This window comes from Equus quagga, chromosome 1, assembly GCF_021613505.1.
Source record: "Equus quagga isolate Etosha38 chromosome 1, UCLA_HA_Equagga_1.0, whole genome shotgun sequence".
NCBI classification, from domain to species: Eukaryota; Metazoa; Chordata; class Mammalia; order Perissodactyla; family Equidae; genus Equus; species Equus quagga.
Genome location: NC_060267.1, coordinates 54,113,380 through 54,131,010, shown reverse-complemented (window position 1 = coordinate 54,131,010; position 17,631 = coordinate 54,113,380). Strand labels below are relative to the sequence as shown.

Genomic DNA, 17,631 nt, shown 5'->3' with positions numbered 1-17,631 from the left:
CTCATCAAAGAGATGCCGCTCAGGGTCAGAGGGAATATGACTTCAGTCAGGAGAAAAATGGGTTAGATCAACCCAAGTGGGCCAAGGCCCCAGAAGGGATTCCCGGTGAATATCCAGGACAGACTGGGAGCCCCTGCCGTGCCAGGAGCCGTGAGAAGCTCACAGGAGGAACATGGGGAGCTGTGGGGCTCTGGCCCAGCAAACGGCCTCCTGGGAAAACTGAGCACGCAGGCTTGGGAAGGCCGGCTGTGGACGTTCAGGGCAGTGGGCCAGGAGCTGGCATAGCCACTCACTGACCTTGGACCGTCAGCAAGTCCCTCCTCCTGCCTGGGCCAGTCTCCTCATCTGTGAAAGGAGGGAGCCGGGTAAGCCTGGTTCTGAGGTTCAGTCTGGCACTGCATGTGCACAGAAGAGTCAATGCAGAAGACCCCTTGGCCAGGGAGGGAGGGAGCTGGCAGTGAGGGTGCTAGGCATTCTCACTGGGTGGTCTTACCGTCTCCTACAGAGTTGAGGAGGGAACCTAGACCCCAGGGGCTCCCAGCCACTGTTCAGGAGGCAGACTTTCCTGCCATTGAGAGAAGAGAGGGATGGAGAGAGGAGGGGAGATGGCCCTCATGAATGAAAACTGCTTTGGGAGGGGGCAGGAGAGAGAGAGGGGAGGAAGGGAAAGAGGGCGGGTAGGTACAGAAGAAGGAAAATGCAGCCTCATCTGCTTGTTTGTGTCTCTTGTATTTAAGATGCTGACTTCTAGCATATTTTTAAATCCATCAGACATGAAAGGCTGATTTAAATAGACCCGCAGTGTGAAGCTGGTAATTTCACTTGCCACAATAGAGGAGCTGGCAGGACGCTGGCAAGGATTCAGCACCTCTCCCCACGCCAGGGAAGCTGTTGAAGTATGAATCTCGCTGGCAGACTTTTAGGCCAGGTGTTTTCCACTCCCTGACTGTAGGAGCACGTTGAGGGGGGACGGAGGAATGAGAATTGGAAAGATAAAGAAACAGAGAGAGAAGCGGGGGAAGAAGCAGAGCAGGAGAGAAAGTGGAGCAGTGTTAGTGAGAACTGGAGCTAGAGAAACGAACTAGCCCAGCGTTCTCCTGGTCCAGGAAAGCTTCCTGGCTTATCCCATCCTCCTCCTCACAGCTTAAACTACATCCATTCACTTCAATCTCTGTTCAAAAGAATCTTAGACTCTCAGGGTTGGTGGGGTGGAGGCACTTGTACACATCGTACACAGTTTCTCAGCGGCATTTCTAAGAGCAGAGTGTTCAACATCTGCTTGAACTCCTCTAGTGTCGGAGAGCTCACTACCTAGGGAGGCAGCTTAAACTTTCTTGGGATATACGGCCATCTTGATGCTCTGTGTTTACTGGTTCTACCCTGGCCCTCTTGAGTCACTCAGAACAAGCCTAACGCCAGTCAGCTCTTCGCCAGTGAACACGGCATTCAGATGTCTCTCTCACACCGATCCGTCTGTGCTAGTTCCTAGCCTCTTTACCATAAATTATTATGATGTAAACCTCTGCAAAACCAAAATACTTCTGGGTGCTGAATTAATGTATTTCCTCCTGTAGTCAAAGCAACAAAATTCCAGGAACAACAAAAGACTTTTGCTATTCATTGTTTGTTGTCATTCAACACACTTGTACTGAGTCCCCACTCTGGGGCCAGGCTGGGTGCTCCTGTTGGCATACAGGACATGGAGGGCCCGCCCCCAGGAGCTTGTCTATAGGGGCTGGAGGGAAACTCATCAAGAGAAGCGTGTGCGTGGGCAGGGGCAGAAATGCCAGGGGCACTGAGGGCCGGCCCCTGCAGAGTCGGGGTGGGGAGGGGTTGGTTTGAGGCCCTTGAGGAAGGGAGCCTGGGGGCTGCTGTAACGGCATTTTCATGGCATGTTAATGTATATGTGTGGGTTTCCAGGTGTTCCCTCCCCCAAGGACACTGAAGCTCCAAGGGCCTTAAGTAAGCTTTCTTCCTTCCGGCTCCCTCACTTCTGGATCTAACCTGAGATAAACGTGAGTGTCTTAGATCGTCAGTTATCGGGCATTGAAAAGAACCAATCCTTCATTCATTCATGGAACATGCACGGTTGTGAAAGAGGTTGTTAAAAACATGTATTGTGGTAAAATATACATAAACAATTTACAATTTTAACAACTTTTAAGTGTACAATTCAGTGGCACTAAGTACATTCACAATATTGCATGCAACCATCACCACCCACCAACTCCAGAACTTTTTCATCAAACCAAAGCGAAAGTGTTTTATAAATCATTTATGTAAAGGTGGCTCAAGTGGGAATGCACTATTTAAAGTCCTGAAGGAGGAACAAATCCCCCCATCTACCTGCCTAGTGTCTATTACATACCAGGCCCTAGTAAATAATAACATGAATGAGATCAGAACGCTGCCAGGGAGAACCTTGTAGTGTGTGATGCTGGGCGCCCGGTCCACCTTCAAAGCAGAGTGGGAAGACATAAAGGGTTCTTAGACAAAAGTCTCCAGCCTGAAGGAAGGCAAATTCTCCTTATTCTACTATAAGAATTCCCAGGGAAATGGGAGATGCTCTTACCTGAGGCCCCAGGTACTAGGAAGTGTGGGGTTTTCTCTTTCTTTCCTATTTTGTTCTGTTCTGGTCTCTTGCATGGGAGACAGACATCATAACTCACATCTGCCTAGAGCCATCCTTTCCCCAGTGTTCCCATTTGCCCTTCGCACTACCCTGTGAGGGCGATAGGGCAGACAGCATGACTTTACAGATTCAGAAGCTATGGCTCAGAGCATCAAGCAGTCCCAGGTTTTGCCCAAGGCCACACAACTTGTGTGCAGGTTCTTATTCTGAGCAGATCTTTAGGGGCTAGAGAAAGCATGTGGGAGAGGCATAGCCTGGGTAAAGACGGCTATCCCACACCGGGAAGGGGGAGAACCGGGCAGAGAAGCATCTTTTTATGCACAGAGGCATGGAGCCCAAGCCAAATTGAGCTGTTGAGCTGCCTGCGGGTAATGGATTGCCACCAGTGGCAGCTGGGGAGGCTGCAGGGTGACGAGATGGAATGCTTTGATGGGCCTCACATTGTCTGAAAGGCAACTGATTGGCAGCAGCGGGAATGTTCCTCTGCACCTTGTTTTAAAAGCCAGAAGCAGCACCATGAGGCAAACCCCACGGGTCAACCAGGCCACAGGGGCCCAGTCATCCAGCCTCTGGGGCCCAGAGCTCTAGTGAGTGCCTCACTAAGTGATTGGTCTTGTTCTCAAGAAACGATGTTCTGCTCTCAAAGGCAAACACCGTTTGCCACACGCTGCGCCAAGCGTGAGGCAGCAGAGATGAATTCTCCTGCCCTCAGGAGCTCAGTCCAGTGTGTTTTACTCACTAGAGCCCTGTGGGCATTGTGTATGAATAAGCACCACACACTAGCATTACAGAATAGCCGAGGGAGCCCACAGACTGGATGTCGGCTCACACCCTGACACTCTCCCCTTGACCTCAGGCTACACACGCTCAATGAATCCCAGTTCCACAGTCACATTACCCAAATTCATTCTTAGGCCCCTTGAGCTCCACATTTCAATTCCTGTTTCCAAGTTAAAAAAAAATCCCAGTCTCTCTGTCCATGTTCTTTGGGCATTTTTGCTTAGTAGTGCAATGTTTTTATGTGTAGTACTTATTTTTATAGGTCAGATGGATCCAGTCATAATTCATTATGATAGCACAGACCTCTGTGGTCCTAGGAGTCCTCATTTGTTGGGAGAGGAGTCTCCTGGTGCTATAAGAAGGGCCTACAAGTACCACTTCTGGATCAGAGCCAAAGCTTGATAAAGGGCCAGCCCTGAGAGAGGGTCAGTTCTTAGACCTGATTCAGTCTTGCCCCAGGATGATAAACGACACAATCTTGCCCATGCCCCTAGCTTTCCAAATTGATTTCAGGTCCTCTGTCAGGCACCATATGGTTTCCCAACCCCCATCATTTCCTGCAAGGTTTTTCCTATGTAGGACACTTCGATTAAATTGGCTTCACTGAATTGTGTGAAAGTGGAGTTATGATGTTCTTTGTTACTGCTATGGCTGATAATGAACATGTCTATTAATAGAAACATTAATAGAGTTAGGATGTGTGGGAGGTTTATAAAGCTCCTGTATCCAGTAAACCACCAATCATCCCCCCCCCCCACCGTGACGCACCCCCCCCCCCCCCCAGGATAAGAAGGGACGGAATAATCAATAAAGTAAAACCCCATGGACTTGGTTGAAATTTGTGTAGCCAATTTCTATATCCTGGATGATAGAGAGAGAGCTGTCACTACTCCTAGGGCCAGTCAGCAATGGGCCACTTAAGTCTTGGTTTTTGTAGGTTTATGAACTGTGATTCCATTATTTTGAAGTAAACTATTTTTTCCAAAAGCTTCTGATTTGTAGTCTTCCCCCACCTATCCCTTTTGAGTGAAGCTTTGTGAAATGTCTGGATTCCTGGCAGGACGGGCCACGCTGCCTGAGGATTTCTGGCCTCCCTTCAATTCCCCAAGGAACTGAAAACCTCCTTAGCCAGCTCATCTCCTGCAGGGCATCCAGAAGCTCAAGGTGGAGGGGAGGGTTCTCATATCTGAAGGACTTCTGAGTTTCACGTCCCCTCTAATCCAGAAGACAGGAAAGACTTTGAGGAGGTTAGAAGTGGGGCTAAGGAATGAGACCAGAGTCCTGAGTGTGTTGTGTGGAATGTAAGGAAGGAAGCAAGGATGGCAAGTGGAGCTTGATTTGTGCACAGGGCAGATGGCTACCAAGGTGAGCTCTTTGAAACTTTAAATCAGCTATTTTAAATATGTTCAAAGACCTAAAGGAAACCATGTCTAAAGAACTAACGGGAAGAATGAGAACAATATCTCACCAAACAGAGAATATCAATAAGGAGACAGAAATTATAGAAAGGAACCAAACAGAAATTCTGGAGTTGAAAAGTACAATAATGGAAATGAAAAACTCACTAGATGTTCTTAGCAGTATATTTGAGCAGGCAGAGGAAAGAATCAATGAACTTGAAGATAGGGAAATAAAGATCATCCAGTGTGAGGACCACAAGGAAAAAAAAATGAAGAAAAATGAACAGAGCCTTGGAAACCTGTGGGATACTATCAAGCATGCCAACATATGCACAACAGGAGTCCTAGAAGAAAAAAAGAGGGAGAAAGGGGCAGAAAGAATATTTAAAGGAATAATGACCAAAAATGTCCCAAATTTGGTGAAAGCCATTAATCTACACATCCAAGAAGCTCAATGAACTCCAAGCAGATACACTCAAAGAGATCTATAGCTAGACGCATCAAGATCAAACTGCTGAATGCCAAAGATAAAGACTTTTGAAAGCAGCAAGAGAGAAGCAACTCATCACATACAAAGGACCCTCAATAAGATTAACAGCTGATTTCTCATCAGAAACCACAGAGGCCAGAAAAAGTGGGATGGTATATTCAAAGTACTAATGGGGGAAAAAAATCTATCAATCAAAAGTCCCACGTCTAGCAAAACTATCTTTCAAAACTGAAAGACAAATTAAGACTTTTCCTGATAAGCAAAACTCAGAGAGTTGTCTCTAACAGAACTGCCCTATAAGAAATACTACTTAAATGAGAGGACGCTAGACAGTAACTTGAATTAACATGAAGAGATAAAGGGCCCTGGTAAAAGTAATCACATGATTAAACATAGAAGACGATGTAAATGTATTTTTCATTTGTAACTCCTTTTTTAAAAAAAATCTGATTTAAAAGACAGCTGCATGAAACAATAACTGTAAATCTACTGATTGGAACAAAACATATGAAGGTGTAATTTGTGACAAAATAAAAATAAGGGAGGAGGCAAAGTTTTTTATACTGTTGACATTAAGTTGGTATTAATCTAAACTAGATTGTTATAAACAGATATTAATGGTAACTCCCAGACCAACTACCAGGAAAATAAGTAAAAAAAAAAATAGTAAATGAAATAACAAGATAATTCAAATAGTACACTAGAAAATATCTATTTAACACAAAAAAGGAAGTAATAGAGGAATAAAGGAATGAAAAAGACATGAAATATGGAAAAGAAATAGCAAGATGGCAGACATAAATCTTACTTTGTCCATTACATTGCTTTCCAATTAAAGGACAGAGATTGGAAGAATAGATTTAAAAACATAATCCAACCGTATGCTGTCCATAACAGACTCACAATATTCAAATGCACAAATAAGTTGAAAGTAAAAGTATAGAAAAGATATACCATGCAAAGAGCAACCAAAAGACAGACGAAGTGGCTATATGAATATTAGGCAAAATAGACTTTAAGACAAAAATCACTACTAAAGACAAAGAAGGACACTTTATAATGATAAAGGGTCAATTTATCAAGAAGACATAACAATTACCAACATATGTGAATCTAGAAATAGAGCCCCTAAATACACGAGCAAACAGGTCTTTAAGAGGAGAACAGGGGAAGGCAGCTCCATCCTAAATATTTGATCCCCATGATCCATTATGGTGCTTAATATTCTACCAGTAGGCATTCATTCCTTTGGGTTACAGTTCTGCCTCCCTTAGAGTTTTTTGTTAAAGTGCAAATATAGCCCTGAAGCCAGCATTTGCATCAACACCTTAGCTGAAATTGGTTTCAGATCCTTTGGAGTAGTGACTACTAGAGACAGAGACAAAGGGTTGAGCCATTTTTGATGGAGTATAGAGGTATGGCCTGGAGTGGGCCAGGGGAGGGTAGGGAGGAGGGGAGTCTGAGATTGGGTGGAGGTACTAAGAATAGGGAAAGAGCACAGGCTGGGGAGAGGTGGGAGAAAGCTAGGCTATCACAAGGGACAGCAGAGACCCAGAGAGACCGTGAAGGGCTGTGAATGCTGGACAAGGAGCCAAGCAACTGCAGCATTGGTTTGGCAACTCAGGGCTGAGGGCAGCAGCAGACCCCAGAAGAAGCACAGGGAGTCAGCACAAGTGTGGGGGCCAGGGATGGCGGTGAGCACAGATCACACAGGTCAATACCCAGGAGCTGGCACCAGGTCTGCGCTGCTGTCTGAGTCATGGAGAACCACGGGCAGGGGGGAAGAGTGGACTGTGGGCTGGAACAGACCACAGGCACTGGTAGGACAGGAGCACTGACTGGAAAACCAGGAACCCCACAGGAACAGAGGAGAGCAGGGCCAAGAGGCAAAGCCAGATACAAGCTCATGAGCAGGCAAATGGGCTGGGCAATTGGGCCTCGAAAGAGGTAGTGTTTGTGAGCATGCCCAGTAATGGGCAGGCGCTTAGGAAGTGCTTGCTGGTTCTAAATCGAACACTGAAGCAAGGCAGGCGGTCTGGGCAGCAACTGGATGTTGACAACGAAAATAGCCCCTACTTGTTAGTACCTACTATGTGCTGGGCACCATGCTAAGTACTTCACATACATTATCTCACTTAATACTTACAACGTCCCTGTGAGGTGGACGTTGGAACTTCCAGTCTACAGACGAATATGAAACCTGCTTAAGTGACTTGCTCGGGATCGTCACAGCAATGTAAATGGGCTGCAGCCAGGATTTTCTGACAGCACTCTGCTAGGCTCTGGGCCATACTGACAGCCACGGAGCTGGCTCTGATCACCATGGTGGCTTGAGAGGAAGGGGGAGAGGAGGGGTCTGGGACCCGGGGTCACAGAGCTCCTCAGAGTCTCTCTGAAGGCCCCATCCTCCGGATGCTTTCAAGCGGGACTGCAGAAGGGAGCAGCAGAGGCCCCTCCTGCCCCCTTTCTCTGCCTGGATCTTTGAGGATTCGTGGGGATTTACGCCGCAAGCTGGAAGGCCAGGCACTAGGCTCATCCCGCCCTGCTCGAAACCCTGAATGCACTTTTCCTAAATGGAAAGATGCAGCCCCAAGCCAGGGACGAGGTACTGGGGACAAAGGCATCTGTGGGCTTGGGGAATCCCTGATACAGCCTGCTTGTCTCATAAATCTATTGCCATCTCTGTTTCTTGTCAGAAACAGATATTGGAAGGCCACTTCTGGGTGACCCATCCCACTAATGAGACCATCGCCAGTGCCCTCTCTTAGGGAAAGGAGTTCCCCTCAAACTTGGACTGGGGCCGGGGCCAGGTTAAGTGGGAAATGAACGTGTCATCAAAAGCACTTTAAGCGGGAAGAGCTGGAAGCATCAGACAGCCCACCCTTCACTGTACCGATAGAGTGGGGCCCAGGGAGCAAGCTGGCTTGTCCAAGATCATGGAGCTCAGTGCTGGTGTCTGTTTAGCACCCGCCATGGGCGCCCTATGAAGGCTGGATGAGAGAGAGAAGTCTGCAAAAAGGAGGCAGACACTTGCCTGGTGACCCAGGGGGCTCCGACCCTTTTGGGAGTCTAGAGGGGAGGCCGCCGGGAACACCTCTGGCCAGGGGCTCCTCTCCTGCCTGGCTGACTGTGTGTAGTTGTCGTAATCACCTTCTCAGAGGCCTGTGGACACTTTCTGCCCCTCTCTTCCTGCGTGCCCACCTTGGGTGTGGACACCGCTTGCTTCCCTGTTGGGCTTGGGTCTGTGGCGCTAGAACGGTAATTGGCAGTGATCTTAATGATCTTTTCATCCGAGCGCCCACAGCGGGCAAGAGTGCCTCGCCAGCTCCCCAGCAGCAGCCAGCGATGCTGCAGCCCTGCCAGGGGCTGGCCGCTGCCACCACCAAGAGGAAGGAACCACACATGGGCCCAGGTCCTTCCCCTTAACCCAGGGCCCTGTGCTGGTGCAGCCACACTCTGTTCACTTCTCAAACACCAGCAAAATGTCAACATCACAGCCACGCTTCTTTTTTTTAAATACAGTCTTCTGGAAAAAGGTAAAATAAAATAAAATGAAGTCAGTAACTACAGACCTGGTCTTGGGCCTCACTGCCTGCATGTCAACCTACCCTGTTAATCATCATGTACCAGTTTTCGAAGAGCTATTTTGAGAAGCATTTAGAAAATGGCTTTTACATAGCTATATATACCTTATTTATACCCTCCAGAAATGGTAGCATGGCTTAGCAGCAGATGGGTTTTCTCCCCTCGTTTTCTTTTCATCTCTTAGTCAAAGTTAAGTAGGAAGTAAGCCCACTCTCTAACCCCAGGCATAAATTCCTCACCCTGACAGTCCACCTTGGAGTCACGGGTGTGCATGGTGGCAGAGAGGACAGACTGTGGGTTCTTTGTAAGGGACCATTCCAGATAACCGGAGGGGGCAAATACAGTGGGTAGGGTGGCTGCTGAGAAAGGCTGGCCCTGAAGCCTGGAGAGGAGCAGAGCCCTGGGCTGGGGATGGTGGCAGAGGGTGTGGGTGCCCTTTTTTGCTTCTCTCAACACCATGCAGGCATCACAAGGTCCATGAGGCATATGCCAAGAGTATCCCATTGGCGTCCAGAGAACGGGAGCCAAAGGAAGACCAACCACCCTGGCCCAAGCACTCTATCTTTGGCCTACAGGAAGCAGCAAGTCGGCCCTGCACAGTTGCCATGACAACTGCAGAGCTGAAGCTCCTGAGGGCAAGGGGGGAGAAGGGAGGTGGAAAAGGCACTGGTGGCTTTTCTGGAAAAGACTATCTGATTCTTTCCCCCCAGGACATCAAGCTGGGGAAAAAAAAGGAATGGGCATCTGCGGTCTAGAGAAAGGAGGGAGAGAAAAGACTCTGAGGTGCTCTGAGAGCAGCTCTCCTGACTGGGTGTACTTCCACTCCTCTGGGGGGAGGCAAGTCACTGACAAGGACAAAGGTCTGGGATGGCCTTGGCGAGGGCGTCTGCGCAGGAGCCTGTGTGCAGGATTCAGGCAGGTCCTGTGGCCTCAGGCCCAGGCAGAGCAGTCTTACAAGGCTTCCTATCAGCCACAGCAGGGTTTCTTCTTGGCAGGGCGGTCAACCTGCATGGCGTCCTCCCTCACTGTGTCTTCTTGCTCCTTGAGGATCCTGGGAGGGGAGAAGATACACTGTCAGTAGTGGAGAAGCTACTAGGCCCTCAGGTTACAGGCTACTGGGTAATAAGAAGGAAACCCAGCCTCATCAGAGCATCACAGAGAGTATTCCAAGTCTCCCTCTAGGGAGTACAGGTGCACAGCTATAATGTGTAAAGCCAGAGTTGAGTCATTATGGATTCTCCACGACACCTCCTCCAGGAAGCCTGCCCTGATCCTCTAGGTGGTGTAAGTGCCCCTGATAGCACTCTGACCCTTCTTCTGTTATAATCTTTTCACCTGGTGTCATAATGCACTGCTTCCTTAGCAGGTTCCCTCAGCTGAGGGCTGAGACCATATCTTTAGTCTCTGTAGCCTATCACAGAGCAGAGGCTCAAAAGGTATATTTATTGGTTATCAACTCTCCAAAAGGGCTGTCCCATGTGGCCACAGCTCCAGGCTGCACGTGGAGGCGAAGGATTAACAACAGTGGTTGGGCGCCTTATCCCTGCTTCACGCTCTCAGAGAGCGTTCACCTGAGGCGTCTCTTCGGATTCTCACAGCCACCTGTGAGTGGGCAGAAATGGTATGGTTGATGTTCCCACGTTAGGGGCAAAGCTCAGAGGTAGGGTGACTTGCCCTGGGAATCAGTGGCAGAGAAAAGCCTAGAACTTTCCCCATCATCTTCCATAACTTCTCCAATGCACAGAAGGAGTTGTTCTGGGTTCTCAGTTACTCAAATAAAAATATTTTTTAGATGCCCCAGAATGAACGCCGAGCACAAAGTGAACACTGTTAAGTACTTGCTGGCTGGCTGGCTGGGTGGATAGATGGATGGGTGCATGGATGAATGGATGGGTGGGTGAATGGATGGATGGAATGAAATGAATGCCTAGATGAATGAATGAGTGAATGCGCGGCATTGAAAGCGGGGCCTGAGTGGTTTTGTTTCCTTCATTTCGGTGTAGACACAGGCTTAGGGAACCAGTATTTCTGTGGGACCAGTCCCTGGAGCGCCATCACCTTGGGTGCCTGGGCCCACTCGCAGCCCTCCTCTCCCTGGCTCTTCCTCCCCCTTCTCCAGGAGCCCAAATCAGAAAGTTCCTGCTCCCAGCTGGCTGCCAACAAATCCCTAAGACGGTAGGCAGTGTTGAGGGGCCTCTGACACGACCTTTCCCAGAATCATTTGCATTTAAAAAGAGGATCCCTGGGAAAAAGGCGGCCTTTCAGACTCAGAGGAAGAAGACTTCAGCAGGGGCGACAGGCACGGAGGCTTCTTTTTTCGTCCTTATTGTGGTTCAGGGGGCTGTCCCTGACCCCTGGGAGCCCACACAAAGGCCTGGGCCTCCAGCCCTTTCCCCAGAAGGCTCAGGCAGACAGAAGGATGGGCCCAGAGGTCTGGCGGGGTAGATGAATGCAGCGCTCCCACCAGGCCCAGCACGGCAGGGGCCCGTCACCAGCCGAGGGGGTCTCTTTACCTGGCCAGATGGAGCAGGGACTCTCTGGTGTTGTGGCCAGAATAGGCACTGCATTCGTAGAAGATCAGATTGTTCTCCTAGAGCCACAAACACAGGGAATAAAAGGAGAGCACTGGGGAGCTAGGGGCACATGGGGAGTTGGGGGGATGGTCTGTCTGCATCCACCCACACCCCTCATTCCTCTCACAGTCCCCCCCAATTCCTCGACCCCCTCCCCACTCGGTACGTGGTTGGTTTGTCTCCTCAGGCAACCTGCTAATGAAACCATCCCCCAGGTGAGCTACAACAATTGTAAAACGACAGAACTGTGCCCACCTTGGTGCTTTACATGTTCTCAAATCGCTCCCAGGTGTGTACACACTTATTTCCTTGCCACACCAGCCCTGTGATGCAGGCAAAGACATGGAGGCCAGAGGGGACAACATCCTTCCCATGTCACACGCAGGGACACCGAGGCTAGAGAGGGTATGAAGGGCGGGCCTCTTCCCAGTCATGTCTTTAGTAAATGGCAAGGTTCCCAGCAGCATGCTTTCCCAGGACACTGGCATTCCGTGGGGCCTGGGGCAGCTGTCACTCCAATAGGAATTCTCCTTTACCCCAGTGAACTAATACTCCAGCTGCCCGGGCTGCCAGCATGGTGCCACAGGACAACTGTCCATCACTTCACTAGGCAGAGGCTGTGCTGCAAGCATGGCGGGGGCCCTTGGCCAAGGTTCATCATATTCTATTTGTCACTGCCATTAATAGATTTCCTGCTTCATTACGACAATGCTAATGGCATTGAGCCCTGGAGGCCGATGCCCTGTGGGGATGTGGGCAGCTGAGTGAGGACACTACTTCTGTGGCTGCAGATCAGGAGGCTTTGCAAAGCTCGCTCCCAATTCAGCTTTCCTGATCCACACCCCGCAGGCCCAGCTCCACCCTCCGTGCTCGCCAGCTCAGTCTGTGGAAGGGTGAGGGCTGCATGGTGGGCGAAGGGGGAGTGCAGAGGACCAAGACTTGGAAGATAGGATTTGCCTCCCGGCTTCACGTCCTGACTCTACCACTGAGGGGCTGTGTGATAACTGGAATAAATCGCGTAACTTCTCTGAGCTCGGGGTTTTTTTCTTCACTGACCAAAAAAGAAAATAGGATGATAAAAGTACAGGTCTGCAGTTCTTTAATCAAAATCCTTGGATCCAGATGTATCTTGGAATCCAGAATTCTTGAGTTTCAGAAAGATAATACATGTATATACTATAATTATATAACACCCTCAGTGGGTCTGGGGCAGCATCCTATATCAAACAGATTAATATTTATTCAGTGAAACATTTGAATATTCATTCAAAGCAAGGCAAACAGAGACCAGAAATAGCCTCCTATCAGTTCTGGTCAGATTTTTCTGCCAGATGAAATGCAAAAACCTTCCTGTTTTCAGAGCTCTTTGGAACTGTGGATGAGGGACTGTGGACACGTAGCTGCCTAGTGACCCTCCACAGAGCAACTGCGAGGCCCTTCTTCCTCCTTTCTCTTGAATCTGACCATCTGCGCCTGTTTTCCCAGCCTCTGAGGTCGTGAGCCCTGTTTGGAGTGAGCACATGAAGAAGGATGGAATCTGGGCGCCAGGAAGCACCCCATCCTCCCGGACACACAGCTCCCTGGAAACCTCGCTGAGGGAGCAGAGCCAGCAAGGAGCGGGCGCTGTTTGCTCTGCTGCCTGATTTCCATTGGGCCTTTTGGTTCCCTGCTCCGGTGAGAGGGCTGAAGCCTATTTAATGGTAGCTTTGCAGTGCTCCGAGCTTATCGTGAGTTCAGAGCTTCGAGCTCAATCTGGGCAGAAAGGATAAAGTGTAACAGGGCTGTGCGAGGAAGAACATGCTGCCTTGCAGGCAGTGAGCGTGTCATCCCTGAAGGGGATCAAGTGGAAACAGATGAAGAGACTCAAGTATCAGATGGGGGTGGAAATAAGTAACCTCTTACCATCTAAGAATTTATCATTCTGAGTTCCAAGGAAGAGAGGATGGGAAAATTCCCCATACTCTAGTCATAACTAGTCAACTCCATCCTGCGATCTGGCTTTCCACGGAAAGCTCCACACTCGCAGGAGCTGGACGGTTCCCATGAGGCCAGGACACTCATCTTGCCCACCTGCTTCCTTCTCAGGGGGCTTCCAGAGAAGGCTCCCACCCAGGCTCTTGGGCACATACCCACTTGCCCTCGGGGCCTCACCCTGTCCAGAGAGCTGGGAATGCTTGTCTTTTACCTTGGCGAGCTGCTCTCCGAGGCCTCGGGGGACTTCCCGCTCTTTCTCGTTGTCAATTTTATTGCCCAGCAGAAGAAGAGGAATGCAGTCTCCCACAGCTTCCTGCAGAACAGATAATCCCCCAACTTGAGAGAAGCATCCAGGAGGAGAACCCAGAAGGGGAGGCTTAAAATGCTGGCTGGAAAGATACAATCTGGCTTGCGAATCCCCCGCTGCCACAATTGGCCAGGCAATAAGAGAGACATCCCGAAAGCTGACAAGGAGAGCCACCTTCTGCGAGAGCCTCAGGTCACAAGGCTTCCGCAAGGTGCCTGAGGCCTGCCTGTGGGTGCCCCCAGGTCCCCGCCAGAGCAGGGACCCTCCCTCCTCCACTCCCCCTGGACCCTGGATGGAACATGCAGGCTCCCCATGTGTCCTGGGAGCTGACAGCAAGATGAGGGCACAGTTGACACTGATAAAATATGTGTCCTTACAGCGGCCCTAAGGCCACTCCCAAGTGACCAGACTTAGTCTAAATGAAGCAGAATGAACTGCAGGAATTAAGGCAATGTGGTCTGGCGGTGTCCTAGGGGCCCTCTAGGGGCCTCATATTGGGCACGTACGCTCCTGAGGGCTGAGTCCACATCTGATTCATGGTACTGGTTCCACAGCGCCCAATGATGACTGTCACGTGCCTCGTTGGAGATCCCCACACGGGGCACTGCGGATGCCTGTCACTGGTGCTCGGCTCTGAGGAAGGCCCTGTATCAGGAAGAACCGTGTGGCCACAGCAGCTGCACGTTTTGGGCCAGAAGTAACAGGTTTACTCAAGCGGTCTACCCTGTTTACTCCTCCAATAGCTGTGGCATATCAGCCAAGGGCCAGTGCCCCAGGCTCCCCGCGCCCCACGGTTCCCTCCCTTGTGAAACGGGGATACCACATGTGCCTCTCCCGAGGACCAACAAAGGCCCCAGGACGCACAGCTATTCAGTGAATAAATATGGTAATCTCATTTAAGCAGGTTGTTATTTTTACTCTGTGAGATATTTAATTAGGGGCTTTTAATCATAATTTGGTAACAAATAGCTATTTATTGTAGCTAAATGTTTTACTAGATGGAGAGGGCTGTGGGACAACAGAAGCTAACAACACTTAGAGTTTGCCAATAGTTTAGCTACTTTACCTTCCCTTTTCAAATAAACATCCAAAGTCCATCCAACAGGTACACATATTTTAAGTTCAAATGCAATTATATTTGAAATCAAGCCTCAATGTTTCCTTAATCTAGATATTTTTTTTTTTGCAGTTCAGAGGTGAAAAAAATTCTCATTTTCTAAATGAGAATGTGAAGGCTCAGAGAATCCAAAAGAGCGTTCGACAATAAAGTCACTGAGTTAGGAGGACGCTTTAGAACACGGGGCCACAATTCTCTGGTCTTTTTCTCTCCATTCTTATTTCCAACGAGCTCTCTGCTATTGAGTGTCTTATTAACTAGAACTCTCTAAAAGTGCTATTTCCACATACCCATGTTAAGATGGTAATTAACACTGGTCATGATGACTCCCAGGAGCCACGAGATCTACGGCGTCTTCCGAGCCCTCAGAAACAGATGGAACTATGTGCACTGTAGCCGATGTGTTAAGTGGACTGCACCATATTCCAATTATTTGCAAGTGAGAAACCCACTTACGGCATAGAGAGAATGCTGTGGTTCCCTATTATCAGAGTGATGTTTAATGGGAAGGCCTCCGTTCTCTGACTGTGCTGTCTCAGGAACTTGTGCAAAGAGTTGTTCACACAAAAGGAAGAAAAGAGGAGAAAGCAGGGAAATGGGCCAAAAGGCTCGCTGTTTGGAGCACATGAAAGAGAGATATTTGTAGATTTATGTGTGAGGAATGAGTAAGGTTTGTGTGATTTCTTGATATGGAAACTCTGAAAATATGAGCATCAGACTTGAAATCCCAGGGCAGAATTCTGACCCGGATTCCGGTATCTTGGAATGATGGCTTCAGTTTCCTCACCTGCAAAGGGACGGTGAGTATCGAATGACTGAATAGGATAAGGCAGGAAATAGTCATAAGCCCAACATCTGAGCTCTGCGCACCACAAACAGCAATCTTGTTTCCTGGGAGAAGAAGGGACAGTCTGTTTTTTTAAAGCAATTCTTGGATATAAAAATAAAAGAGCTTAGAAGGAGCAGAAAAAAAAGCCAACGCCCCAGCTGGAGCTGTGGCTTCTGTTCTTTGCATTGCCTCCCTCACACAAACACTCTGCGCAGCTCCCTTCCCCTCCAGGGGCTCTGGCCTGCAACCGGTAAAGGAGAATTAGGCACAAATAAGCGAGCACACACACAAGCCTGGAGAACGGGCCATCTCTCACGGGCAGTCAGTGGGTGCAAGATCAGTCTCTGATATAGGGTCATGGGGAGGAGCCGGGGCTGGGCTGTGTGTCTAACGGTGCTCCCCGACTTTAACCTCAGGTCTTGAGCTATCTGCCTCAACATTACACCTTTTGCATACCTAACTAGGTTTTCAGCCTGTATACTGCTTGGCACAAAGATGCTCATAATTCTCCACCAGATGAAGCAAGACTTCCTTTAAAAGTCCAAAGTGCACCTCCTTTGGCGAATAAATCTGAGGTCCACCCAACCTCTGTTACATTTCTGTAGATGTTGGTAAAATCTCACAGGCATGCCAGATCAGAGGGAAGGAAGGAAGCTGAGCTCCTTAGCCAGGCACACAGTCTCTGGAGGAGATCTGGGTATCAGCCGGGCTCTGCCACTGTCTCTCCGTGGGCCTCGCCCAAATCGCTCCTCTTTGCTGGGTCTCTTCTCTGAGATGTGAAATAGGCCTCTGAAGCTGGTTTCTGTCCTCTGACTCCCTGACACAGAAGCCTCTACACCTTCCATCATTTTAGTTGCCTTTCTCTGAACTTGAGCTTGTTGGAAGACAGACTCGTTGAAATTCAAAAGATTACCCATCTATGACTTTAAATAACATGAGCTGTCAGCTGGCAGCAGAGGACTGGCATTCAGCTCAGAGTGTGCAGCTGTTGGGTTTGGTGGGTTGTAGTGCGTGTGTGTGAGTGTGTGTGTGTGTGTGTGTTTTAATATCTATTTGCTGCGAGGCAACAGAAAGCACTTGGTTGGGATAGCGCTGCTGTTTCTCTGGAGCCAGAATAAAAATTTTCTCAGCACGTTAAAGCATGCAGTTATGCTAAGGAAAAAAATGACTGCAAAATTATATCTTGGGGGTTTCCATATTTATCCACCCCCTGGACTATGAGTCAAAACAAGATTTATTTGTGTAGTTCGATTTAAACTGCCAGCACTTCAAGCTCAACTTGGAATGTGGGAAAAAAAAAATCAAACTGCTATTTTTTGCTCTGTGCTGTACATTGTCACCAATGACAAAGATCACAGAATGAGAATTAGCTAGCAGTCCACGAGGGAAGAGGAAAGTGGGCCTGGCTCCTTTGAGCTGAAGAACTGTTCTGCTTTGAGACTGAAGCAAGAAGGACTGAAAAAGACAGGAACACCTATTTTTCAGAAGCAGATTTCAACCCCGGGCCATGTGACGAGAGAGAGCATCCCTCAGTGGCAGAGCCTGAGCTTCTCGTTCTGGCTGTGCCTCTGACAAGCTGTGGGTGCCTTTGGACAAATCACTTTCCTCTCTCTGGATTTCAGGATTTCTCTCCTATGAAACAAGAGGCTGCATTAGATGAACCTCCAAGTTGTTTTCCAGCTCAGAAACACTGGTCTTGTCGGCTCAATAAACTCAGTCATATTCCACTGCCTTGACCAACAGGCCTAACAATACAGTGCTATCAGAATGACAAAAGATCAACATGCCAGATTTGCAGACATTGGGGATCAACAATCTGGGTTTGGGGGAAATACAGGTTTGTACCCAATCCTATTTTCTCTACCTGATACAGGCCCCCCAGTCTGCAGATGTCCAGTCTGTCCCTCAGACTAAACGTGGGACCCTTAGAGCCCGACCAGCTTC

The 17,631-nt window shown here is 48.9% G+C and overlaps 1 protein-coding gene across 3 annotated transcripts in view; it reads right to left on the bottom strand.

The window, feature by feature from the left end:
* Positions 1-4,214: 4,214 nt before the first annotated feature.
* The window catches only part of CRACR2A (calcium release activated channel regulator 2A), a 125,713-nt gene continuing 112,296 nt past the window's right edge, over positions 4,215-17,631 (bottom strand). For 2 of the 3 annotated variants that reach the window (XM_046663697.1, XM_046663759.1), the window contains exons 17-19: positions 13,646-13,747; positions 11,401-11,477; positions 4,215-9,938 (exon numbers count right to left, since the gene is read on the bottom strand). In XM_046663697.1, coding sequence (XP_046519653.1) covers positions 9,854-9,938; positions 11,401-11,477; positions 13,646-13,747 — 264 coding nt within the window. In that variant the 3' untranslated portion in view covers positions 4,215-9,853. Of the gene's footprint in view, positions 9,939-11,400; positions 11,478-13,645; positions 13,748-14,232; positions 14,419-15,645; positions 15,750-17,631 lie in introns of those variants that run through there. The other variant, XR_006888999.1, reaches the window with a different exon arrangement.